Source organism: Chamaea fasciata, unplaced genomic scaffold, assembly GCF_029207755.1.
Source record: "Chamaea fasciata isolate MVZ Bird 193981 ecotype frontalis unplaced genomic scaffold, bChaFas1.0.hap1 SCAF_518, whole genome shotgun sequence".
NCBI lineage: Eukaryota > Metazoa > Chordata > Aves > Passeriformes > Sylviidae > Chamaea > Chamaea fasciata.
In genome coordinates, this window is record NW_027094603.1 from 1 (window position 1) to 24,852 (window position 24,852).

The 24,852-nt window shown below is 59.7% G+C and overlaps 1 protein-coding gene across 1 annotated transcript in view; it reads right to left on the minus strand.

The window, feature by feature from the left end:
• Positions 1 to 1,388: 1,388 nt before the first annotated feature.
• LOC136305619 (separin-like) overlaps positions 1,389 to 24,852 on the minus strand; it is a 29,360-nt gene continuing 5,896 nt past the window's right edge. The window contains exons 9-31 of the mRNA XM_066208917.1: positions 23,819 to 23,978; positions 23,207 to 23,303; positions 22,519 to 22,658; positions 21,722 to 22,021; positions 21,108 to 21,236; positions 20,095 to 20,266; positions 19,136 to 19,360; positions 18,784 to 19,102; positions 17,605 to 17,714; positions 14,966 to 16,848; positions 13,346 to 14,267; positions 12,789 to 12,872; positions 11,269 to 11,482; positions 9,980 to 10,200; positions 9,563 to 9,690; positions 8,528 to 8,650; positions 7,746 to 7,907; positions 6,625 to 6,786; positions 6,419 to 6,520; positions 5,285 to 5,397; positions 4,576 to 4,659; positions 2,611 to 2,775; positions 1,389 to 1,779 (exon numbers count right to left, since the gene is read on the minus strand). Coding sequence (XP_066065014.1) covers positions 1,542 to 1,779; positions 2,611 to 2,775; positions 4,576 to 4,659; positions 5,285 to 5,397; positions 6,419 to 6,520; positions 6,625 to 6,786; positions 7,746 to 7,907; positions 8,528 to 8,650; positions 9,563 to 9,690; positions 9,980 to 10,200; positions 11,269 to 11,482; positions 12,789 to 12,872; positions 13,346 to 14,267; positions 14,966 to 16,848; positions 17,605 to 17,714; positions 18,784 to 19,102; positions 19,136 to 19,360; positions 20,095 to 20,266; positions 21,108 to 21,236; positions 21,722 to 22,021; positions 22,519 to 22,658; positions 23,207 to 23,303; positions 23,819 to 23,978 — 6,253 coding nt within the window. The 3' untranslated portion in view covers positions 1,389 to 1,541. The remainder of the gene's footprint in view (positions 1,780 to 2,610; positions 2,776 to 4,575; positions 4,660 to 5,284; positions 5,398 to 6,418; positions 6,521 to 6,624; positions 6,787 to 7,745; positions 7,908 to 8,527; positions 8,651 to 9,562; positions 9,691 to 9,979; positions 10,201 to 11,268; positions 11,483 to 12,788; positions 12,873 to 13,345; positions 14,268 to 14,965; positions 16,849 to 17,604; positions 17,715 to 18,783; positions 19,103 to 19,135; positions 19,361 to 20,094; positions 20,267 to 21,107; positions 21,237 to 21,721; positions 22,022 to 22,518; positions 22,659 to 23,206; positions 23,304 to 23,818; positions 23,979 to 24,852) is intronic.

Sequence of the window (24,852 nt, forward strand, 5' to 3'; positions counted from 1 at the left end):
CGCCATCTTGGATCGCCCGCCCTCAGCCGGGGCCACGCCCAGCGGCACAGCGCCCCCTGGCGGCCTGGAGGAGCGCCCCCTGACGGACTGGAGGAGCGCCCCCTGGCGGCCGGGAGGAGCGCCCCCTGGCGGCCGGGAGGAGCGCCCCCTGGCGGCCTGGAGGAGCGCCCCCTGGCGGCCTGGAGGAGCGCGCCCCCTGCACCGGCCAGCGCGCCCCCTGGCGGACTGGAGGAGCGCGCCCCCTGCACCGGCCAGCGCGCCCCCTGGCGGACTGGAGGAGCGCGCCCCCCTGCACCGGCCAGCGCGCCCCCTGGCGGCCTGGAGGAGCGCCCCCCCCTGCACCGGCCAGCGCGCCCCCTGGCGGCCTGGAGGAGCGAGCCGGCAGCTCTGAGACAGCGCCCCCCAGCGGCGGAAGGGTTGTGGGGCCCCCCCAAAAGAAAAAGGGGTTCGGAAGAAATTTGGGGGGGTCCTGAAGAAATTTTGGGGGGTCCAGGAGAGATTTTGGGGGGTCCTGAAGAAATTTTGGGGGCTCCAGGAGAGATTTCGGGGGGTCCAGGAGAGATTTTGGGGGTCCAGGAGAGATTTTGGGGGGTCCTGAAGAAATTTTGGGGAGTCCAGGAGAGATTTTGGGGGGTCCTGAAGAAATTTTGGGGGTCCAGGAGAGATTTTGGGGAGTCCAGGAGAGATTTTGGGGGCCCCCAGAAAGACTCGGTGCACAGGCAGCAGCTTTATTGTTGCAGAACGGGCAAATGAAACCAAACCTTCGTTAAAATTTTCGATAAAATTTTCGATAAAATTTTCGATAAAATTAAGGCAGTTCCAACCTGACCCCTCCCCTCCCCTTCCCCCCAATTCAGACACCCCAAAAATCCCCGCGGGGGTGACCCCAAAAGTGACAACCCCAAAAACAACTGGGGTCACCCCAAAACTCACTTCCGGGCCATGGGGGGAACCCCGAAGGTGACAAAGGGACCCCAAAACTATCAGTCCAGGCCACGGGTGACCCCAAATCCCCCCAAATCCTCACTCCGGGACATCGGGGACCCCCCAAATCCTCACTCCGGGACATCGGGGACCCCCCAAATCCCCCCCAAATCCTCACTCCGGGACATTGGGGACCCCCCAAATCCCCCCCAAATCCTCACTCCGGCACACTGGGGACCCCCCAAATCCCCCCCAAATCCTCACTCCGGCACACTGGGGACCCCCCCAACTCCCCCCAAATCCTCACTCCGGGACACTGGGGACCCCCCCAAATCCCCCCAAATCCTCACTCCGGGACATCGGGGACCCCCCAACTCCCCCCCAAATCCTCACTCCGGGACATTGGGGACCCCCCCAAATCCTCACTCCGGGACATCGGGGACCCCCCCAAATCCCCCCCCAAATCCTCACTCCGGGACATTGGGGACCCCCCAAATCCTCACTCCGGGACACTGGGGACCCCCCAAATCCCCCCCAAATCCTCACTCCGGGACATCGGGGACCCCCCAAATCCCCCCCAAATCCTCACTCCGGGACATCGGGGACCCCCCAAATCCTCACTCCGGCACACTGGGGACCCCCCAACTCCCCCCTCCGCCGAGGCAGACGGGGAGCCCGTAGGCCACGGGCGCGGCCCCGATGAGGGCCCGGAGGCGGGGGGCGGCGCGGGCCTGGGCCAGCTGGGGCAGCAGGGGGGTCCCGGGGCCGCCCCCCAACCAGCCCCGCAGCAGCGCCAGCGTCAGCCGGTCCAGGTCCCGGTCCGTGACGTCCCAGAGGGTGCCCAGAACCAACGGGCTGGAAAGGGGGAGCCCAAAAACGGGCGGGTGAGTGAAGAGAGACACCCCCCAAAAAAAAACCAGAGACCACCAAAAAACAGAGATCCCCCCCAATGGAGACCCCAAAAAACAGAGAGAGACCACCAAAAACCAGAGATCCCCCAATGGAGATCCCAAAAAAACCAGAGACCATCAAAAACCAGAGAGCCCCCAATAGAGACCCCAAAAAAACCAGAGACCACCAAAAACCAGAGATCCCCCCCAATGGAGATCCCAAAAACAGAGAGAGACCACCAAAAACCAGAGATCCCCCCAGTAGAGACCCCAAAAACAGAGAGAGACCACCAAAAACCAGAGATCCCCCCCAATGGAGATCCCAAAAAAACCAGAGACCACCAAAAACCAGAGAGCCCCCAATAGAGACCCCAAAAACAGAGAGAGACCACCAAAAACCAGAGAGCCCCCCATAGAGACCCCAAAAACGGGGGGGTAGGTGTGGGGAGACCCCCCCAAAAGTAAAGAGACACCCGAAAGTCCCAGAGCCCCCCAAAACCCTCCCAATAAAACCCCAAATTCAGCCCCCAGAGCCCCCAAATCCCCCAAATCCCAAACTCACCACCCTGAGCCCCCCCAAACCCCAAATAAACCCCCAAATTCAGCCCCCAGCGCCCCCCAAATCCCCAGATCTCCCCATAAAACCCCAAATTCTGCCCCCCAAACCCCAAATAAAACCCCAAACTCAGCCCCCAGCGCCCCCCAAATCCCCAGATCTCCCCATAAAACCCCAAATTCTGCCCCCCAAACCCCAAATAAACCCCCAAACCCAGCCCCCCGAGCCCCCCAGCCTCACCAGCCAGCCAGGAGGTATTTGAGGACGGTGCCGGTGGGCTCCAGGTCCCCGCGGGGGCTCAGGGCGGCGCTGGAGCAGCCGAAGAGCAAAACCACGGCCCGGCACCGCAGCTGGGCCAGGCTCTGCCCCTCCAGGAGCCGGGCCCCGGCCCCGTGGCCGGCGTAACTGAGGGGGAAAGTCCCCAAAAATATCCCAAAACCGGCCTCAAAAAAATCCCCGTTGAGATATCCCGAACCTGACCCGGAAAGTGACCCCAAAAGCGGCTCCAAATCTGACCCCAAAATCAGCCAGGAGGCCGCAAATAAAAAACCCTCAAACCCCCCAGGTCTGACCCTAAACCGGACCCCAAATCAGCCCCAAGCGCCGCCCGAATCCAGCTCCAAATCTGACCCCAGACGCCCCCAAAGTCCGACCCGAAATCGGCCCCAGATCCCCCCAAAATCCAACCCCAAATCCCTCCAAAATCCCACCCCAAATCCCCCCAAAATCCAACCCCAAAACCTGCCGTAAATCCCCCCAAAATCTGCCCCAAATCTCCCCAAAATCCAACCCCAAATCTATCGAAAATCCAACCCCAAAATCAGCCTCAACCCCCCCCCCAAATTCCAATCCCAAATCCAACCCCAAATGCCCCCAAAATCGGCCCCAAATCCCTCCAAAATCCAATCCCGAAAGAGCCTCAAATCCATCCCAAATCTAACACCAAATCCCCCCAAAATCCAACCCCAAATCCCCCCAAATTGACCCCAAATCCTCCCAAAATCCAACCCCAGATCCCCCCAAAATCCAACCCCAAATCCAACCCCAAATCCCCCCAAAATCCAACCCCAAATCAGCCCCAAATGCCCCCAAACTTGACCCCAAAATCCAACCCCAAATTCAACCCCAAAATCAGCCTCAACCCCCTCCAAACTAACCCCAAATCAGCCCCAAATCCCCCCAAAATCCAACCCCAAATCAGCCTCAAATTCCCCCAAAATCCAACCCCAAATCAGCCTCAAATTCCCCCAAAATCGGCCCCAAATCCTCCCAAAATCCAACCCCAAACCTGCCCTAAACTGCCCCAAATCCAACCCCAAATCAGCCCCAAATGGCCCCAAACCTGACCCCAAAACCAACCCCAAAATCAGCCTCAAACCCCCCAAATCCAACCCCAAATCAGCCCCAAATCCCCCCAAAATCCAACCCCAACTCCACCCAAAATCCCCCAAAATCCAACCCCAAATCAACCCCAAATCCTCCCAAAATCCAACCCCAAATCCCCCCAAAATCCAACCCCAAATCAGCCCCAAATCCTCCCAAAATCCAACCCCAAATCCCCCCAAATCCAACCCCAAATCCCCCCAAAATCCAACCCCAAATCCACCCAAAATCCCCCAAAATCCAACCCCAAATCCCTCCAAAATCCCACCCCAAATCCACCCAAAATCCCCCAAAATCCAACCCCAAATCCCCCCAAAATCCAACCCCAAATCCACCCAAAATCCCCCAAAATCCAACCCCAAATCCCTCCAAAATCCAACCCCAAATCCGCCCAAAATCCAACCCCAAACCTGCCCCAAATCCCCCCAAAATCGGCCCCAAATTCCCCCCAAATCCAACCCCAAATCAGCCTCAAATCCCCCCAAATCCAACCCCAAATCAGCCCCAAATGGCCCCAAACCTGACCCCAAAATCCAACCCCAAATTCAACCCCAAAATCAGCCTCAAATCCTCCCAAAATCCAACCCCAACTCCACCCAAAATCCCCCAAAATCCAACCCCAAATCAGCCCCAAATCCTCCCAAAATCCAACCCCAAATCCCCCCAAAATCCAACCCCAAATCCTCCCAAAATCCAACCCCAAATCCCCCCAAAATCCAACCCCAAATCCCCCCAAATCCAACCCCAAATCCGCCCCCAAATCCCCCCAAATTGACCCCAAATCCTCCCGCAATCCCCCCGCCCTCCCGGGGCGCGTCTCACATGTAGAGGTCGCGCTCCCCCAGCGCCTCGTGCAGCTGCTGCGGGGTCGGAGCCGCGCCCGTCACCCCACGCCAGCCGGGCTCGCTGGAACGGGGCGAAAAACGGGAAAATCGGGAAAAACGGGAAAATTGGGATGGGGAGAACCAAACCTGGGGGGAAGGGGCGGGATTTGGGGTTCTCAGGGAGTTTTGGGATCTCGGGACGTGATTTTTGGCGTCCCAGAGATGATTTCTGGGATCCTGGAGGGGGTTTTTGGAATCCCAGGGGACAAGTTTTGGGATCTGGGGGGGATTTTGAGGGTCCCAGGCGTGTTTTTGGAGTCCCCAGGTGGATTTTGGGGTCCCAGGTGCGTTTTTGGGGGTCCCAGGTGTATTTTTGGGGTCCCAGGTGTGTTTACGGGGGTCCCAGGTGTGTTTATGGGGTCCCAGGTGTGTTTTGGGGGTCTCAAAGCTGGTTTTGGGGTCCCAGGTGCGTTTTTGGGGTCCCAGGTGGATTTTGGGGGTCCCAGGTGGATTTTGGGGGTCCCAGGTGTGTTTTTGGGGGTCCCAGGTGTGTTTATGGGGTCCCAGGTGTGTTTATGGGGTCCCAGGTGTGTTTTTGGGGTCCCAGGTGTGTTTTTCGGGGTCCCAGGTGTGTTTTGGGGTCTCAAAGCTGATTTTTGGGGTCCCAAGTGTGTTTATGGGGTCCCAGGTGTGTTTTGGGGTCCCACCTCTGGAACCAGCCCCGGAACCTCTCCTCGGTGCCGCCCAGGTCTCTCTGGGGGTTCAGGACGTAGAAGGTGTTCTTGGGGTCCACGCCCCGGCTCAGCACCGACCCCGAGCCCTGCGGGGGCAACGGGGGGTCAGGGGACCCCAAAACCCGCCACGGCACCGGGGGGCCCAGGTGTGCCCCAGGTGTGTCCCCAGGTGTGTCCACAGGTGTGCCCCAGGTGTGTCCCCAGGTGTGTCCCCAGGTGTGCCCCAGGTGTGTCCCCAGGTGTGTCCCCAGGTGTGTCCACAGGTGTGTCCCAGGTGTGTCCCAGGTGTGTCCCAGGTGTGTCCCCAGGCGTGTCCCAGGTGTGTCCCAGGTGTGTCCCAGGTGTGTCCCCAGGTGTGTCCCAGGTGTGTCCCCAGGTGTGTCCCCAGGTGTGCCCCAGGTGTGTCCCCAGGTGTGTCCACAGGTGTGCCCCAGGTGTGTCCCCAGGTGTGTCCCCAGGTGTGCCCCAGGTGTGTCCACAGGTGTGTCCACAGGTGTGTCCCAGGTGTGCCCACAGGTGTGTCCCAGGTGTGTCCCAGGTGTGTCCCAGGTGTGTCCACAGGTGTGTCCCAGGTGTGTCCCCAGGTGTGTCCCCAGGTGTGTCCCCAGGTGTGTCCCAGGTGTGCCCCCAGGTGTGTCCCCAGGTGTGCCCCAGGTGTGTCCCAGGTGTGTCCCAGGTGTGTCCACAGGTGTGTCCCAGGTGTGTCCCCAGGTGTGTGTGTCCCTGTCCCAGGTGTGCGGTTACCTGTCCAGGTGTGTCGTTACCTGTCCAGGTGTGCAGTTACCTGTCCAGGTGTGTCCCCCTGTCCCCAGGTGTGTGGTTACCTGTCCAGGTGTGTCATTACCTGTCCAGGTGTGCGGTTACCTGTCCCAGGTGTGCGGTTACCTGTCCAGGTGTGTCGTTACCTGTCCAGGTGTGCAGTTACCTGTCCAGGTGTGTCCCCCTGTCCCCAGGTGTGTGGTTACCTGTCCAGGTGTGTCATTACCTGTCCAGGTGTGCGGTTACCTGTCCAGGTGTGCGGTTACCTGTCCAGGTGTGTCCCCCTGTCCCCAGGTGTGCGGTTACCTGTCCAGGTGTGCGGTTACCTGTCCAGGTGTGCGTGGTTACCTGTGTCAGGCCGTAGCTGAGCAGGAAGCGCAGCGCCGGCAGCCGCGTCACCGGAACGTTCCGGAGGGTCCCGGAGCTCTCCCAGGGCAGGCGCTGCAGGTGCTGGGGCGGGAACGGGGACAGTGAGGAGGAGGAGGAGGAAGAAGAGGAGGAGGAAGAAGACGAGGAGGAGGATGAGGAGGCCGAGGAAGGCCAGGGCCGCTCACCTTGTCCAGCAGCAGCACCAGGGACCCCGCGCAGCCCCCGGGCCCCTCCCGGCGCCGCTCCAGCGCCTCGGCCAGCAGGAACCGCGCCCGCAGCGGCCGGGCCGGACACAGGGCGGCGGCCAGAGGCCGGACATCGGCCGGACACAGCCCGGACAGCAGCACCTGCGGGGTCACAGACACCAAACACGGGATCAGAGACCCCGAAATCTGGGATGAGAAATCCCAAATGTGGGATGAGAAATCCCAAATGAGAGAGAGTGGCCGGGCCGGACACAGGGCGGCGGCCGGAGGCCGGACATCGGCCGGACACAGCCAGGACAGGAGGGTCTGGGGATGGGAAAGAGGAAATATGGGATTAGAGACCCGAAATCCCAAAATCTGGGATCAGCACCCCAACGTTCCAGGGACGGAGCCCCGAATTCTGGAATCAGCACTCCTAAAAATCCGGGGATCGCCACCTCCAAATGCTGGGATCAGCAACCCCAAATTGCAGGAATCAGAATCCCAGAAATCCTGGGATCAGCACCACTGAAACCCAGGGATCAGCAACCCCAAATCCAGGGATCAGCAACCCCAAATCCAGGGATCAGAATCCCAGAAATCCTGGGATCAGCACCACTGAAACCCAGGGATCAGCAACCCCAAATCCAGGGATCAGCAACCCCAAATCCAGGGATCAGCAACCCCAAATCCAGGGATCAAAATCCCAGAAATCTTGGGATCAGCACCACTGAAACCCAGGGATCAGTAACCCCAAACCCAGGGATCAGAATCCCAGATCTGGCAGCCCCAAATTCTGGAATCACCATTCCAAATCCTGGGATCAGAGCCCCAAAACCCTGGGATCATTCCCCCCCCCAGATCGAAGGCTCACCACCCCAAACCCCCAAATCCCAAACCCCAAAACTCCAAATCCCAAATCCTAAATCCCAAACCCCCAAACCCCAAAACCTAAATCCCAAACCCCCAAACCCCAAAACCCCAAACCCCCAAATCCCCAAATCCCCAAACCCCGAATCCCAAACCCCGAATCCCAAACCCCAAACCCCCAAACCCCGAATCCCACACCCCGAATCCCACACCCCGAATCCCAATTCCCCGAATTCCCATCTCCCCCGTACCTGCAGCAGGGCGGGCCGGGGGCTGTCCCAGCCGCATTCCCGCAGCTCCAGGAGCAGCCGGGACAATTCCGCTTCCTCCAGGGGGGAATTCCCGGGATCCCGGGGCAGCAGCAGCGCCCTCCAGCAGCCCAAAACCTCCCGGTCCAGGCTCTGGATCAACCTCTGCGGAGAGACGGCGTGGGAACGGCACGGTGACCCCAGAAACTCCCCAATCCCAAAGGGAATCCCGGGGGAAATCCCAAAGGGAATCCCGGGGGAAACCCCAAAGGGAATCCCCCAAAGGGAATCCCGGGGGAAATCCCAAAGGGAATCCCGGGGGAAATCCCAAAGGGAATCCCGGGGGAAATCCCAAAGGGAATCCCCCAAAGGAATCCCGGGGGAAATCCCAAAGGGAATCCCGGGGGAAACCCCAAAGGGAATCCCGGGGGAAACCCCAAAGGGAATCTCAGGAGAAATCACTCCCAGGATTTTGGGGTTTTCCCAGGATTTTGGTGCTGGGGTTTTTCCCAGGATTTTGGGGCTGGGGTTTTGGGGTTTTGCCGGGATTTTGGGCTGAGGTTTTTCCAGGATTTTGGGGCTGGGGTTTTGGGGTTTTCCCGGGATTTTGGGCTGAGGTTTTTCTGGGATTTTGGGATTTTCCCGGGATTTCGGTGTCAGGGTTCTGGGGTTTTTCCCGGGATTTGGGGCTGAGATTTTTCCAGGATTTTGGGGCTGGGGTTTTGGGGTTTTTCCCAAGATTTTGGGGCTGAGGTTTTCCCGGGATTTTGGGCCGGGGCTCCCACCTGCATGCGCTGGTCCAGCTGGGATCGGCGCTCCCACCACAGGCGGCGCTCGGTGCAGGCGTTGGCCTCGCGCTGCTCCCGCTGGATCCGCTCGAATTCCTGCAGGATCTCACTCAGGGGGGCCTGGAGCGGGGGAAAGGAGGGATTTGGGATCCCAATCCCGGAATTCCGGGGGAGCCTTTCCCAGGAGGATGAGGAGGGATTTGGGATCCCAATCCCGGAATTCCGGGGGAGCCTTTCCCAGGAGGATGAGGAGGGATTTGGGATCCCAATCCCGGAATTGCAGGTGCCCCCCACCCCCCGGGAGGAGGATGAAGACAAGGAGGAGGAGGAGGAGGATGAAGAGGAAGATGAAGAGGAGGAGGAGGGCGAGGTGGAGGGGAAGGATGAGGAGGAAGATGAGGAGGAGAAGGAGGAAAAGGATGAGGAGGACGAGGATGAGGAGGATGAAGATGAGGATGAGGAGGATGAGGAGGAGGATGAGGATGAAGATGAGGATGAGGATGAAGATGAGGATGAGGAGGAGGAGGGGGAGGAGGAGGGGGAGGAGGAGGAGGATGAAGATGAGGATGAGGAAGATGAGGAGGAGGATGAAGATGAGGAAGAGGAGGAGGAAGGTGAGGATGAGGAGGAGGAGGATGAGGAGGAGGATGAGGATGAAGATGAGGAGGAGGAAGATGAGGAGGAAGATGAGGAGGAGGATGAGGATGAGGAAGGTGAGGATGAGGATGATGATGAGGATGATGAGGAGGAGGATGAGGAAGGTGAGGAAGATGAGGATGAGGATGATGAGGATGAGGATGAGGATGAAGATGAGGATGAGGAAGATGAGAACGAGGAAGATGAGGATGAGGAAGATGAGGACGAGGACGAGGATGAGGATGAAGATGAAGATGAGGATGAGGACGAGGACGAGGATGAGGATGATGAGGATGAGGATGAGGAAGATGAGGACGAGGATGAGGAAGATGAGGATGAGGATGAGGATGAGGAAGGTGAGGAAGGTGAGGAAGATGATGACGAGGAGGGGCGCACCTGCCGGCGGCGGGTGTCGACGCGCACGCTCAGGGGCTCGGCGCCGCGCTCCAGCCGCGTCAGCAGCAGCGCGTCCCCGAGGACACCGGGGCCGGCGCCGCCCAGGGACAGCTGGCACACCGTCACACCTGCGGGACGGCCGGACCGGGGATTCTCCGGGAATCCGGGAATTCCCCGGGAATCCCCAAACTGGAAAAGCTCCCCAGACCGAAATTCCAGCCGCTCCCACCCCACCCAAGGCCACCCAAACGCCCAAACCGGGAACTCGGGATTTCACCTCCAAACTGGGAATTTGGGATTGTCCTCCCCTGGAATCTCCAAACCGGGAATTTGGGATTTTCCCGCCCCCAGCCCAGGAAATTCAGGATTTTCCCTCCCCCAGCCCAGGAAATTCGGGATTCTCCAGCCCAGACTGACCGTGGGGAATCTTCTGGAGCTGCTCCTGGAAGCGTTCCCGCTCCGCCGGCCCCAGCCCCACTGAGCTGAACTGGAAAAGCTCCTGGAGCTGGGCCAGGCGGGAATCCCAGGAATTTGGGGAATTCTGGGAATTCTGGGGATCCCCTTCCTGCAGGGAGAGGCCCCGGAGCTGATCCGAGACGTCCCCGCCAGCTGCTGCTGCCGCTGCTCTCCTCTGCTTCCTGTGGGGCGGGGACAACATCCCATGGGATTGGGATGTGGGATTTGGGATGGAGATTTGGGATTTGGGATGTGGGATGGAGATTTGGGATTTGGGATGTGGGATTTGGGATGTGGGATTTGGGATGTGGGATTTGGGGATGGGGGAAGGGGGACAATGGGATGGGACCCAACACCCCAGGGATGACGGGAGGGGACACTGGATGGGGACATTGGACAGGGGACGCTGGAAGGGGACACGGGACAGAGACTGGGAGGGGACACTGGAACGGGACACACGACGGGGACGTTGGACGGGGACACGGGACACGGACACGGGACAGGGACACAGGACGGGGACATGGGACAGGGACACTGGAAGGTGACACAGGAAGGTGACACGGGACGGTGACACGGGACGGGGACATTGGCAGGTGACACGGGACGGTGACACGGGACGGTGACACGGGACGGTGACACGGGACGGTGACACGGGAGGGGGTCGTTGGCAGGTGACACAGGAAGGTGACACGGGACGGGGACGTTGGCAGGTGACACGGGACGGTGACACGGGACGGTGACACGGGAGGGGGACGTTGGCAGGTGACACACGAAGGTGACACAGGAAGGTGACACGGGACGGTGACACGGGACGGTGACACGGGACGGTGACACGGGACGGTGACACGGGAGGGGGACGTTGGCAGGTGACACGGGACGGTGACACAGGAAGGTGACACAGGACGGTGACACAGGACGGTGACACAGGACGGTGACACGGGACGGTGACACGGGAGGGGGTCGTTGGCAGGTGACACAGGAAGGTGACACGGGACGGGGACGTTGGCAGGTGACACAGGACGGTGACACAGGACGGTGACACGGGACGGGGACGTTGGCAGGTGACACGGGACGGGGACACGGGACGGGGACACGGGACGGGGACACGGGAGGGGGTCGTTGGCAGGTGACACAGGAAGGTGACACGGGACGGGGACGTTGGCAGGTGACACAGGACGGTGACACAGGACGGTGACACGGGAGGGGGACGTTGGCAGGCGCCGCCGGCGGGCGCCCCCTGCGCGACGCACCGTGTCCTGGCGTGGACGAGGGCCAGCAGCTGGTGGCGGCTGGTGACGGCCAGGGACTCGGCCAGCAGCCCCGCCGTGGCCACGGGGTCCCCGTCCCCAAGGGTCAGCGCCAGCAGCTGGCACAGGCGGCCGTAGAGTGACCCCGGGGGACAGTGACCAATCCATGCCAGCGCCTGGCTCAGCAGGGAGCGGACAGTGGCCAGGGAGGGGACACCTGGGGGACACAGGGGACAGCGGTCAGTGGGGACAGCGGTCAGTGGGGACAGAGAGGGGACAGCGGTCAGTGGGGACAGTGGTCAGTGGGGACAGCGGTCAGTGGGGACAGAGAGGGGACAGCGGTCAGTGGGGACAGAGGGGACAGTGGTCAGTGGGGACAGCGGTCAGTGGGGACAGAGAGGGGACAGCGGTCAGTGGGGACAGAGAGGGGACAGCGGTCAGTGGGGACACAGGGGACAGCGGTCAGTGGGGACAGCGGGGACAGCAGTCAGTGGGGACAGAGGGGACAGTGGTCAGTGGGGACAGCGGTCAGTGGGGACAGAGGGGACAGTGGTCAGTGGGGACACGGGACAGCGGTCAGTGGGGACACAGGGGACAGTGGTCAGTGGGGACAGAGGGGACAGCGGTCAGTGAGGACAGAGGGGACAGCGGTCAGTGAGGAGAGGGGACAGGGGTCAGTGGTCAGTGAGGACAGAGGGGACAGAAGGGGTCAGTGTCCAGAGAGGGGCCACCTGGGGGACAGAGGGGACAGCGGTCAGTGAAGAGAGGGGACACAGGGGACAGTGAGGGGACAGCGGTCAGTGGGGTCAGTGTCCAGAGAGGGGACACCTGGGAGGGGACACAGGGGACAGGAGGGATAAAAGTTTATGGGCAAAAGGAAAAGTTTTGGGGAAGAAACTCCTGAGAGAAGAAAAAAAAAAAAAAAAAAAGAGGAAAATTCCGGGGAAAGGAAGGAAAACTCCTGGAGGAGTCAGGACACGCCCAGCTGGCCCCAAATCCCAAATTCCCCCAAATCCCCAAATCCCCAAATTCCCCCAAATCCCAAATCCCCAAATTCCCCCAAATCCCAAATTCCCCAAATCCCAAATCCCCCAAATTCCAAATCCCCCCAAATCCCCAAATCCCAAATTCCCCCAAATCCCAAATTCCCCAAATCCCCAAATTTCCCCAAATCCCAAATCCCCCCAAATCCCCCAAATCCCCCCAAATCCCCAAATTCCCCCAAATCCCCCAAATCCCAAATCCCCCCAAATTCCCCCAAATCCCAAATCCCCCCAAATCCCCCCAAATCCCAAATTCCCCAAATCCCCCCAAATCCCCAATCCCCCCAAATCCCCCAAATTCCCCAAATCCCCCCAAATCCCAAATTCCCCCAAATCCCCCAAATCCCCCCAAATCCCAAATCCCCCCAAATCCCAAATCCCCAAATTCCCCCAAATCCCAAATCCCCCCAAATCCCCCCAAATCCCCCCAAATTCCCCAAATCCCCCCAATCCCAAACTCCCCCAGCCGCGGCGGCTCACCGGGCTGGGGGCGGGGCCCGGAGCCCCCCGGCTGTGGAGGATCCTCCTTGTCCCCAGAGGCCGGAATCTCCTCCTCGGCCCCGCCTGGAAAAGGGGGAGCCCAGGGCGCACGTTTGGGGTGAAAACGGCAATTTTGGGGTAAAAAGGGCAATTTTGGGGTAAAAAGGACAATTTTGGGGTAAAAAGGACAATTTCGGGGTAAAAAGGACAATTTTGGGGTCAGAAAGGGCAATTTTGGGGTAAAAAGGAACAATTTTGGGGTGAGAAAGGACAATTTCAGGGTAAAAAGGACAATTTTGGGGTGAAAAGGACAATTTTGGGGTGAAAAGAACAAATTTGGGGTCAGAAAGGACAATTTTGGGGCGAAAAAGGACAATTTCAGGGTAAAAAGGACAATTTTGGGGTGAGAAAGGACATTTTTGGGGTGAAAAGAACAAATTTGGGGTCAGAAAGGACAATTTTGGGGCGAAAAAGGACAATTTCAGGGTAAAAAGGACATTTTTGGGGTCAAAAAGACAATTTTGGCGGTGAACCCCCCAACTTCCCCCCCAACCCACCTGGGGGCATCGGCGGCAGCTCAAAGCTCATCTCCTCCTCCTCCTCCTCCTCCTCCTGCCCAGCCCGGAGCGGATCCCGCTCCTCAATCCCGTTGAATTCCCAATTCCTCTTCTCCTCCAGAATTCCACTCCGGGCTCCCCCCGTCTCCTTCCTGTTCTCCTTCTTCTCCCGAGGGTTTGGGGGGTTCTCCTTCTTTCCTGAGCTTCCCCTTCTGGGGTTCCTCCTCTTCTCCTGGTTTTCCGGTTTTTCCACGTTTTCCGTTTTGGGATTTTCCCTTCTGGGGTTTCTCCTTTTTTCCAGATTTTCCGGTTTTTCCACGTTTTCCGTTTTGGGATTTCCCATTTTGGGGTTTCTCCTTTTTTCCAGATTTTCCATTTCGAGATTTTCCATTTCCTCCAGATTTTCCCTTTTGGGATTTTCCCTTTTGGGGTTTCTCCTTTTTTCCAGATTTTCCGGTTTTTCCACATTTTCCATTTGGGAATTTCCCGTTTTTTCCAGATTTTCCACTTTGGGCTTTCTCCTTTTTTCCAGATTTCCCATCTCGGAGTTTTCCACCTTTTCCACATTTTTCACTTTGGGATTTCTGGGTTTTTCCTCTTTTCCCATTTGGGAATTTCCCGTTTTTCCCACTTTGGGGTTTCCCCTTCTCCCCCTCTTTTCCAGACCCGTTTGGGGGATGCCACTTTCCTCCTTTCCCACATTTTCTGCCTGGTTGATCCCCGTTTTTTCCCTTTTCCCCCTTTTTTTGGGGCTCCCCAGCTCCTTCCTGGGCCTCCCCCTTCGAGGCCGAGCCCCAATTCCCGGGGAATTCTTGGGGGATTTTGGGCGCTGAACTTTCCTGGCACAGGATGTTTTCGGGGTGGTTTTTGGGGGAGCCGGGGGGATCTGGGGCTCCTCGGGGTCGCTGTCACTGAATGTCACCTGGAAAAAAGGGACAAAAAACAAAAAAAAAAAGGGGGATCAGCCCCACCCCCAAAATTTTCAGCCCAAAGTTTTTCCCCCCCCTCGAATTTTTTCCTTCCTCTCCCAAAATTTCCTCCACAAACTTTCTCTGCTCTCCTCAAAATCTTCCTCCCCTCCAAACTTCTTCCCTTCCCAAATCCTTTTCCCCCCAAAACTCCTCCTCTCCTCCCAAAGCTTTTCCTCCCCCCCCGAATTTTCCTTTCCAAAATTTCCTCCCACTCCAAAAGTTTTCAACCCCCTAAACTTTCCCTCCCCAGATTTTTCCTCCTCCCAAAATTTCCCTCCCCAAATTTTCCCGTCTCCCAAAGCTTTTCCCCCCAAATTTCCCTCCCCAAACTCAATTTTTCCTCCCAAATTTCCCCCCAAATTTTCCCTCCTCCCAATTCCCCCTCCCCAAACCTTTTCCCCCCCAAATTTTCCCTCCTCCCAATTTTCCCTTCCCAAACTCCCCCAAATTCCCCCCAAACTTTCCATCCTCCCAATTCCCTCCCTCTCAAACTTTTTCCCCCCAAAATTTCCCTCCCCAAATTTTCCCTCCTATTTCCCCCCCCAAATTTCCTTTCCCAAACTAAATTTTTCCTCCCAAATTTCCCCCAAATTTTCCCTCCTCCCAATTCCCCCTCCCCAAACCCCCCCTACCCCACCCGCAGGCTCACCCTGATCCTGGATTTGACCCTCCCCGGCATTTTGGGGGCTCGGTGGATCCGGCCCCTCGCCCCGGGCGGGGAGGGCTCCTCGCTGAAGATGCTGAAGGGCGTCCTGGGCCCCCCCAGCAGCGTTTTTTGGGGCGGCCCCGATTTGGGGTGAGGGGTGCAGACCCCCCCAGGCCGCAGGACCACGGGGGGCACCTCATTGTCCGAGTCCCCCAGGCTGACAACCTCCCCAAATTTCGGCGGTTTCCCTTTCGGCGTCTTGGCCGCTTTCGTTTCGGCGGATCTGCCTTTCCGGGGGGCGCGTTCCGGGTGGGATTTGGGGGTTTTTTCGGGGTTTTTCGGGGTCCAGCATCGAGCCAGGACGTCGTCCACGGAGTGACCAAGGGCGGCAGCCGCTTGGCCGAGGGTGGCCAGAGCTTTGGTCAGCAGCAGAGTGGCCACGGCCACGCCCAGGCCGGCCACGGGGGGCCAGCGGGAGGTCAGCAGGGCCAGCGCCCGCTCCAGCTCCTCGGCCCATACTGGGACGGACTGGGACGGACTGGGCAGCGCCAGCGTGGAGTAGCCGAGGGCCACCAGCTCGGCCAGGGGGCCTGGCGGACACGGGGCGTTGTCCCCAGGGGTGTCCCTGTCCCCAGGAATGTCCCTGTCCCCATCCCCAGAGGGACCCCTGACCCTGGCGGGGTCCCACAGGTCCCCAGGGGTGTCCCTGTCCCCAGGAATGTCCCTGTCCCCATCCCCAGAGGGACCCCTGACCCTGGCGGGGTCCCACAGGTCCCCAGGGGTGTCCCTGACCCCAGGAATGTCCCTGTCCCCATCCCCAGAGGGATCCCTGACCCTGGCGGGGTCCCACAGGTCCCCAGGGGTGTCCCTGGCCCCAGGAATGTCCCTGTCCCCATCCCCAGAGGGATCCCTGACCCTGGAGGGGTCCCAGCGGTCCCCAGGGGTGTCCCTGACCCCAGGAATGTCCCTGTCCCCATCCCCAGAGGGATCCCTGACCCTGGCGGGGTCCCACAGGTCCCCAGGGGTGTCCCTGGCCCCAGGAATGTCCCTGTCCCCATCCCCAGAGGGATCCCTGACCCTGGCGGGGTCCCACAGGTCCCCAGGGGTGTCCCTGGCCCCAGGAATGTCCCTGTCCCCATCCCCAGAGGGACCCCTGACCCTGGCGGGGTCCCACAGGTCCCCAGGGGTGTCCCTGGCCCCAGGAACGTCCCCATTCCCGATGGTGTCCCTGTTTCCAGAGGGGTCAAGCACGTTCCTGTCCCCAAGGATTTCCCTGTCCCCAGAATTGTCCCCGATCCTGACGGTGTCCCCATTCCCAGGGGGGTCCCCAAAGGTGTCCCCCACCCTCCTGTCCCTGTCCTTGATGTTGTCCCCATTCCCAGGGGTGTCCCCAAAGGCGTCCCCCGTCCCCGTGTCCCCGTCCCCAGGCCCCAGGCCCCCCACCCTGCCCCAGACGTCCCGCTGCAGGCGCGTGCCGGCGCCGGCGCACCTGCGCAGGACCCTCCTGAGCAGCGCCAGCCCCGGCGTCCCCTGGCCCGCCAGCAGCCAGAGGCGGGCCTGGGCCAGCAGCCAGCGCAGCCCCAGGGCCACCAGCGCCGCGTCGGAGCAGAAGGAGCACGGACACGCCCCGGGGTGGCCCAGGAATTCCAGGAGTTTCCTCTTCCCGGGTTTCAGCTCCGGAGAAGCCGTGAGAGCGTCCGGCTGCTCCGGGAGAACCGAGGGAGCCAGGAGATCCAGGGAGGGGCCCTGGAGGAATTCCTCCTCTTCCTCGGCGCCGGGAGCGGGGTTGGGGTCGGAGGGAAGGTGCCGGGGGTTTCTTGTCGCCGGGTGACCCTTGCGGAGGAGGATCCGGGCCGGGCGCGGGGGATCCCGCCGGGGTTTGGGGGCTGGAAGGGGAAATCGGGGGTTGGGGTGGGAATTCAGGGTCTGGGGCGGTAATTCAGGGTTTGGGGCGGGAATTCAGGGTTTGGGGTGGGAATTCAGGGTCTGGAGCGGGAAATCAGGGTCTGGAGCGGGAAATCAGGGTCTGGAGCGGGAAATCAGGGTCTGGAGTGGGAAATCAGGGTCTGGAGTGGGAATTCAGGGTCTGGGGTGGGAATTCAGGGTCTGGGGTGGGAATTCAGGGTCTGGGGTGGGAATTCAGGGTCTGCGGTGGGAATTCAGGGTCTGCGGTGGGAATTCAGGGTCTGGAGCGGGAATTCAGGGTCTGGGGTGGGAATTCAGGGTCTGGGGTGGGAATTCAGGGTTTGGGGTTTGGGATGGGAAAAGTCAGGGAGGGTTTGGGGCCTGGAATGGAAATTCAGGGTCTGGGATGGGAATTCAGGGTCTGGGGTGGGAATTCAGGGTTTAGAGTGGGAATTCAGGGTCTGGAGTGGGAAATCAGGGTCTGGGGTGGGAATTCAGGGTCTGGGATGGGAATTCAGGGAGGGTTTGGGGTCCTGCAGGGAGTGAGTCCCAGCTGGAATTCACTCCGGAGGGGATGGAAGGATGGGAAAATTTGGGATTTTCCAGCCCAAAGAAGGGTCCAAAAACCTGGATTCTGTCCCAGCCTGATCCTTCCCCCATCCCAAACTGGGAATTCCCTGATCCCAAACTGGGAATTCCCTGATCCCAGACTGGGATTTGCCCCTCCCAGCGCTCACCAGTTTGGGGCTGGAGCAGGAACTGGGCGTGCTGGAGGTGGGACTGGCTCAGCTCCAGCTCCCCCTGCTGCATCTCCAGCTGCGACTGCAGCAGCAGGAACCACGTGCACCTAAGGGAAAAAATGGGGAAAAAACCGGGAGAAATGGGAAAAGAGTGAGAAAAAGGGGAAAAAAAAAAAAAGGGAAAAAATGGGAAAAATGGGGGGGGGAAGAAAGGAAAACTGGGGAAAATAAAAGAGAAAAACTGGGGGGAAAAAGAAGGGAAAAGCAGGGAAAAAAGAGGGAAAAACAGGAAGATAAAAGGGAAAAACAGTGGGGGAAAAAAGGGAAAACTGGGGAAACAAAAGGGAAAACTGGGGAAAAAAGGGAAAATCTGGGAGAAAAGACCCCTCAGACCCCACAGGAGCCAGGAATGAGCTCCTGCCCTGCCTGGGCTGGTCACTGAGCTCCTCAGCCAGCGTCCCTAAAGGACCCCGACCCCAGTGACCCCAGTGACCCCGACCCCAGTGACCCCAGTGACCCCAATCCCAATGACCCCAGTGACCCCGACCCCAATGACCCCAATCCCAATGACCCCAGTGACCCCAATCCCAATGACCCCATTCCCAATGACCCCAGTGACCCCAATGACCCCATTCCCAATGACCCCAGTGACCCCATTCCCAATGACCCCAGTGACCCCAATCCCAGTGACCCCAAACGAAATGACCCCAATCAAATTCCCAGTGATCCCAGTGACCCCAATGACCCCAGTGACCTGAAACCAAATGACCCCAATCCCATTCCCAGTGACCCCGGTGACCCCAATCCCATTCCCAGTGACCCCGGTGACCCCTCACTGACCAGCGGGGGGCCTGCAGGTGTCCGGCCAGGCTCAGGCCCTAATGACCCCAATCCCAGTGACCCCAGTGACCCCAGTGACCCCAATCCCATTCCCAGTGACCCCGGTGACCCCAATCCCATTCCCAGTGACCCCGGTGACCCCTCACTGACCAGCGGGGGGCCTGCAGGTGTCCGGCCAGGCTCAGGCCCTAATGACCCCAATCCCATTCCCAGTGACCCCAGTGACCCCAATCCCATTCCCAGTGACCCCAGTGACCCCAATCCCATTCCCAGTGACCCCAGTGACCCCGGTGACCCCAATCCCATTCCCAGTGACCCCGGTGACCCCTCACTGACCAGCGGGGGGCCTGCAGGTGTCCGGCCAGGCTCAGGCCCTCGCTGCAGAAGGCCCTGGCCCTGCAGGTGACCTCGCAGTGGCCCAGCAGCGTCACCAGGCGGCGGCAGCAGCTCAGCGCCTCCCCCAGCACCTGCCACTTGTGCACCAGAGCCGGGCCTGGGGACACGGCGGGGCGCTGGGAACGCTGGGAATACTGGGAATACTGGGAACGATGGGAGAGGGGCCTGGGGACACACCAGGGCGCTGGGAACGCTGGGAGAGGGATCTGAGGATGGTTCCCAGGGTTTGGGATGGGGTCCCAGGGAGACGGAGCCGTTCCTGAAGTTCCCAGAGTTTCCCCTGGAGTTCAGCCCATCCCAGGCCCCCCAAAATCCCATCCCAGGGCCCCCAAATTCCCATCCCAGGCCCCCCAAATTCCCGTTCCCACACCTGTGTCAGGGCTGGGCTCCTCCGGGGCCGCGCTCCGGGCCGTGCCCAGGATGTCGCTGCCCATGAGGGACACGAGGACGCTCCGGAGCAGCTTCAGCGCCTCCAGCAGGGCAACCTTGGGGCTGCTCCAGCCTGGAAACCACAGGGCTCAGAGCGGGGCCGGCCCTGGGGCGGCTCCCGCACCATCATCCTCATCCTCATCATCTTCATCATCATCGTCATCATCATCATCGTCATCATCATCCTCACAGCAAAGCTTCCCCCCAATGCTGACTGCACGCTTCCTCCTCATCCCAAATCCCGTCCTCCTTCTCCTCTCCGTACTCCTTCTTATCCCAAATTCTCTCTTTGCCATCCTCCTTTGCCATCGCCCCGATCCCGGTGTCCCCATCCCGATCCCGGTGTCCCCATCCCGATCCCGATGTCTCATCCCGATCCCGGTGTCCCCGCCCCAATCCCGGTGTCCCATCCCGATCCCGGTGTCCCCGCCCCAATCCCAGTGTCCCATCCCGATCCTGGTGTCCCCATCCCAATCCCGGTGTCCCATCCCAGTGTCCCGGTCCTGATCCCAATGTCCCATCCCGGTGTCCCATCCCGATCCCGGTGTCCCATCCCGGTGTCCCATCCCGGTGTCCCCATCCCGGTGTCCCCATCCCGATCCCGGTGTCCCATCCCGGTGTCCCGATCCCGGTGTCCCATCCCGATCCCGGTGTCCCCATCCCGGTGTCCCCATCCCGGTGTCCCCATCCCGGTGTCCCCATCCCGGTGTCCCCATCCCGGTGTCCCATCCCGGTGTCCCCATCCCGATCCCGGTGTCCCATCCCGGTGTCCCCATCCCGGTGTCCCCATCCCGGTCCCGGTGTCCGGTCCCGGTGTCCCACCGTGTCCCCTGAGGCCGTCCCGCAGCGGCGCCGGCAGCAGCGCCGGCGGCAGCTCCAGCACGGCGGCCGCCACGCGCAGCGCCTGCGCCTGCAGCAGGAACCGGCCCCGCGTGGCCCGCGGCGCTCGCGGCTCCCGCAGCGCCTGCAGCAGCAGGGACACCGCCTGCTCCGCCTGAACAACGGGAAAACGGGAAAAAACGGGGAAAAACGGGGAAAAATGGGATTTCGGGAACAGAGGAGGTGGATCCCACCCCAATGCCAGCGCCGTCCCCGTCCTCTGACCCCAGTCCCGTCTCATTCCCCATCCCGATCCCATCCCAATCCCCTTCCAGCAGCAGGGACACCGCGCCTGATCTGCCGGGAAAAATGGGGAAAAAATGGGGACAAAACGGGGGAAAAATGGGGGAAAATGGGGAAAACAGGGGAAAACGGGGGAAAAAACGGGAAAAAAAGGGGGGTAAACGGGGGAAAAACGGGGGAAAAACGGGGGAAAAACGGGGGAAAAACGGGGGAAAAACGGGGGAAAAACGGGGGAAAAACGGGGGAAAAACGGGGGAAAAACGGGGGAAAAACGGGGGAAAAACGGGGGAAAAACGGGGGAAAAACGGGGGAAAAAATGGGGGGGAAAATGGGGGAAAAACGGGGGGAAAATGGGGGGAAAATGGGGGGAAAACGGGGAAAAATGGGGGAAAAAATGGGGAAAAACGGAGGGAAAATGGGGAAAAACGGGGGAAAAATGGGAAAAAAACGGGGGAAAAAAATTAAAAGAGAGGGAAAAAATGGGGGAAAAAAAGGAGGGAAAAATGGCGGAGAAAAAACTGGGAAAAAAACCAGGAAGGGGAGAAACCAGGAAGCTGGGGGGTGGAACCAGGAAGAGGAGGAAAAAAAAACCACCAAGGGGGAAAAATGGGAAAAAAACCAGGAAAAAAACGAGGAAAAACCCCAGGATGAGCTGGGACTGCCCCACGCCAGCGGCCCCATCCCGAATCCCGGATTTTTGAGGGAATTTTTGCCTTTCTCTGGAGGCAGCAGAGGTGGGAGCGCAGCAGGAGCCGCTCGTGGCGCAGCAGCCGCAGGTCGGCGTCCGCCCCGGGCCCCGGATCCTCCTTCTCCAGGAGCGATTCCAGCTGCTCCAGGAAAACCTGGGAATGCCACGGCCCGGGCTCAGCGCCAGAACATCCTGGGGTTTTCCCGGGATTTGGGGGGTTCCCAGGACATCCCAAACCCATTCAAATCATTTTTCCCGGGATTTTGGGGGATTCCTGGAGCTCCCAGGGTATCCCAAGCCCCATCCCAAAGGATGATTTTCCCGGGATTTTGGGAGTCCTGGGATTCCCCCATCCCCAGGGTTCGTCCCGAGTTCCCCTGAGTTTAGGAAGGACATTCCCAGATTTCCCTGGATTTGGGATTGAACATTCCCCGATTTCCCCCAGGTTTGGGCTGACCATTCCCAGCTTTCCCAGGATTCCAGAGATTCCAGGATTTGGGACAGACAATCCCAGATTTCCCTGGATTTGGGCTGACCATTCCCGATTCTCCCAGGATTTCAGGACATCCCCAGGATTTCAGGACATCCCCAGGATTTCAGGAATTCTTTCCCGGAATTCCGGGAATTCCCGAGGTTTACCTGAGCCTGCTGAGGACAGCCCAGGTGCAGCAGAGCCCAGGTGAGCTGGCTCAGGGCGCTCCCTGTCCCCACGGGGTCCCCCATTCCCAATTCTCCCGGGATTTCAGGACATCCCCAGGATTTCAGGAATTCTTTCCCGGAATTTCGGGAATTCCCGAGGTTTACCTGAGCCTGCTGAGGACAGCCCAGGTGCAGCAGAGCCCAGGTGAGCTGGCTCAGGGCGCTGCCTGTCCCCACGGGGTCCCCGAGGCGCCGGCACAGCGACAGCAGCAGGCGGGAGCTGCCCAGGGCCTGCAGGGGCTGGGAGTGGGGAGAAGGGACCCGGGAATTCCCAAATTATCCCGGGAAAAGTCTCTCCTTCCTCCTCTTCATCATCCCAAACTCCCTCCTTGCTCCTCTTCATCCCAAATTCCCTCCCTCTTCTTCCTCATCATCCCAAATTCTTCCTTTTCCCCCTCATCCCAAATTCCCTCCCTCTTCATCCCAACCTGCCTCCCTCTTCCTCATCCCAAATTCTTCCTCTTCCCCCTCATCCCAAATTCTCTCCTCTTCCTCCTCCTCATCCCAAATTCCCTCTTCTTCATCCCAAATTCTTCCTCTTCCTCCTTATCCCAGATTCCCTCCCACTTCTTCCTCATCCCAAATTCCCTCCCTCTTCCTCCTCCTCATCCCAAATTCCTTCCCCTCATCCCAAGTTTTCCCCCTCCCAGTTATCCCACCCTCCCTCCCTCTCCCTCCTCGCCCCGCCCAGCCTTCCTCCCTCCTCCTCCTCCTCCTCCTCCTCCTCGCGGGCTGACCTTTCCCTGGATCCTGTACAGGGCCCCCAGGAGCTGCAGGGAGCTCACGGTCTGCTCGGGGCTGCGGATCTGGGGAATTCCGGGATTTTCCAGCAGCTGCCGCCACAGGGAAAAGGCTTCGTCCAAAGGTTTGGACAGAGCTGGGGAGGAAAATCCCAAAAAAAAACCCCAAATCAGCTGTTCCCGAAGGGGGAGAAGCTGGAGAAGTCGTTCCCACCCCGCCAGGGTCTCCCGATTCCCAGAAAATCTCCCCAGGGGTCGTGGAAAGGCTCTTCCCGATCCACCGGGATCCCAAAAATCCTCTTCCCGATCCACCAGGATCCCAAAAATCCCGTTCCCAGTCCTGGAAAGGCTCTTCCTGATCCACCAGGATCCCAAAAATCCTCTTCCCGATCCACCAGCATCCCAAAAATCCTGTTCCCGATCCACCAGCATCCCAAAAACTCCTTCCCAACCTTCCAGGATCCCAAAAAATCCTCTTCCCAATCCTGGAAAGGCTCTTCCCGACTTTCCAGGATCCCAAAAATCCTCTTCCCAACCTTCCAGGAACTTCATCCATCCCACAAAACCTCATCACTGCTCCTGGAAAAGCTCTTCCCAACCCTCCAGAATTCCTGCTCATCCCAAAAACCCCATTCCAGAGCCTCTGGAATTCCCGTTCATCCCAGAATTCCCGGGGATGCCTCACCCTGCTCGGAGCTGGGGCTGCAGTGGGTCCCGTCCCGCGGCCGGTCCCCGTCGGGCTCCGGGCTCTGGAGGCGCCCGCGCCGCTCCCGGGACACGCTCTGGGGAGAGGGAACGGCAGGAATTCCCAAAAATCCCGGGAAAATCCCACCCGGGGAACGGCAGGAATTCCCCAAAAAAATCCCGGGAAAATCCCACCCTGGGAACGGCAGGAATTCCCCAAAAATCCCGGGAAAATCCCACCCTGGGAATGGCAGGAATTCCCCAAAAATCCCGGGAAAATCCCACCCTGGGAATGGCAGGAATTCCCCAAAAATCCCGGGAAAATCCCACCCGGGGAACGGCAGGAATTCCTCAAAAAAATCCCGGGAAAATCCCACCCTGGGAACGGCAGGAATTCCCCAAAAATCCCAGGAAAATCAACCTGGGAACTCCCGGAATCCCCCAAATCCTGGGAAAAATCACCCGGGGTATGGCAGGAATCCCCCAAATCCTGGGAAAAAATGCCCTGGGAAATCTGGGTGTTCCAAAATCCCGGGAAAATCGGTCCCCAGGAAGGGTTTGGGATGCGCTGGGAATGTCAGGATCCCCCAAATCCCAGGAAAACCCCGCAGACCTTTTCCATGAGGCCCTCGAGGGTGCAGATGTGGAGCCAGAGCAGGGCCTGGGCGCGTTCATCCAGCAGCTGATCCCGGATTTGGGAATTCCGGCTCTGGGAATTCCGGGACAGAGACTCCAGGAGCCTCAGGGATTCCTGGAGGGCGTCCAGGGCGGAGCTGTGGGGGAAAGGATTCCCAAAATCCCAGGAATTGATCCCTGAAATCATGGGACTAACCCCCAAAATCCCGGGAATGGGATGGAGGAATGGGATTCGGGATCAGGATTGGCACAGGGAGCTTCGGAAGCTGAGGAATGGGATAAGAAGTTGGGATGGAGGACTGGGATCAGGATTGGGATGAGGACTGGGATCAGGATTGGGATCAGGATTGGGATGAGGACTGGGATTGGGATCAGAATCAGGATGGGATGGAGGACTGGGATGAGGATGGGGGAATGGGATCAGGAATGGGATCAGGAATGGGATGGAGGAATGGAACCAGGATCAGGATGGGATGGAGGACTGGGATCAGGATCAGGGAATAGGATGAGGCCAGGGATCAGGACCAGGATCAGGGATAGGATGGGGCCAGGGATCAGGATCAGGATCAGGGATAGGATGGGGCCGGGGATCAGGATCAGGGATAGGATGGGGCCGGGGATCAGGATCAGGGATAGGATGGGGCCGGGGATCGGGATCAGGATCAGGGATAGGATGGGGCCGGGGATCGGGATCAGGATCAGGGATAGGATGGGGCCGGGGATCAGGATCAGGGAATGGGATGAGGCCAGGGATCAGGACCAGGGAATAGGATGAAGCCAGGGATCAGGATCGGGATCAGGAATAGGATGAGGCCAGGGATCGGGATTGGGATCAGGATCAGGAATAGGATGGGGCCGGGGATCAGGATCAGGAATAGGATGGGGCCAGGGATCAGGATCAGGAATAGGATGGGGCCAGGGATCAGGATCAGGGATAGGATGGGGCCGGGGATCGGGATCAGGGATAGCATGGGGCCGGGGATCGGGATCAGGATCAGGGATAGGATGGGG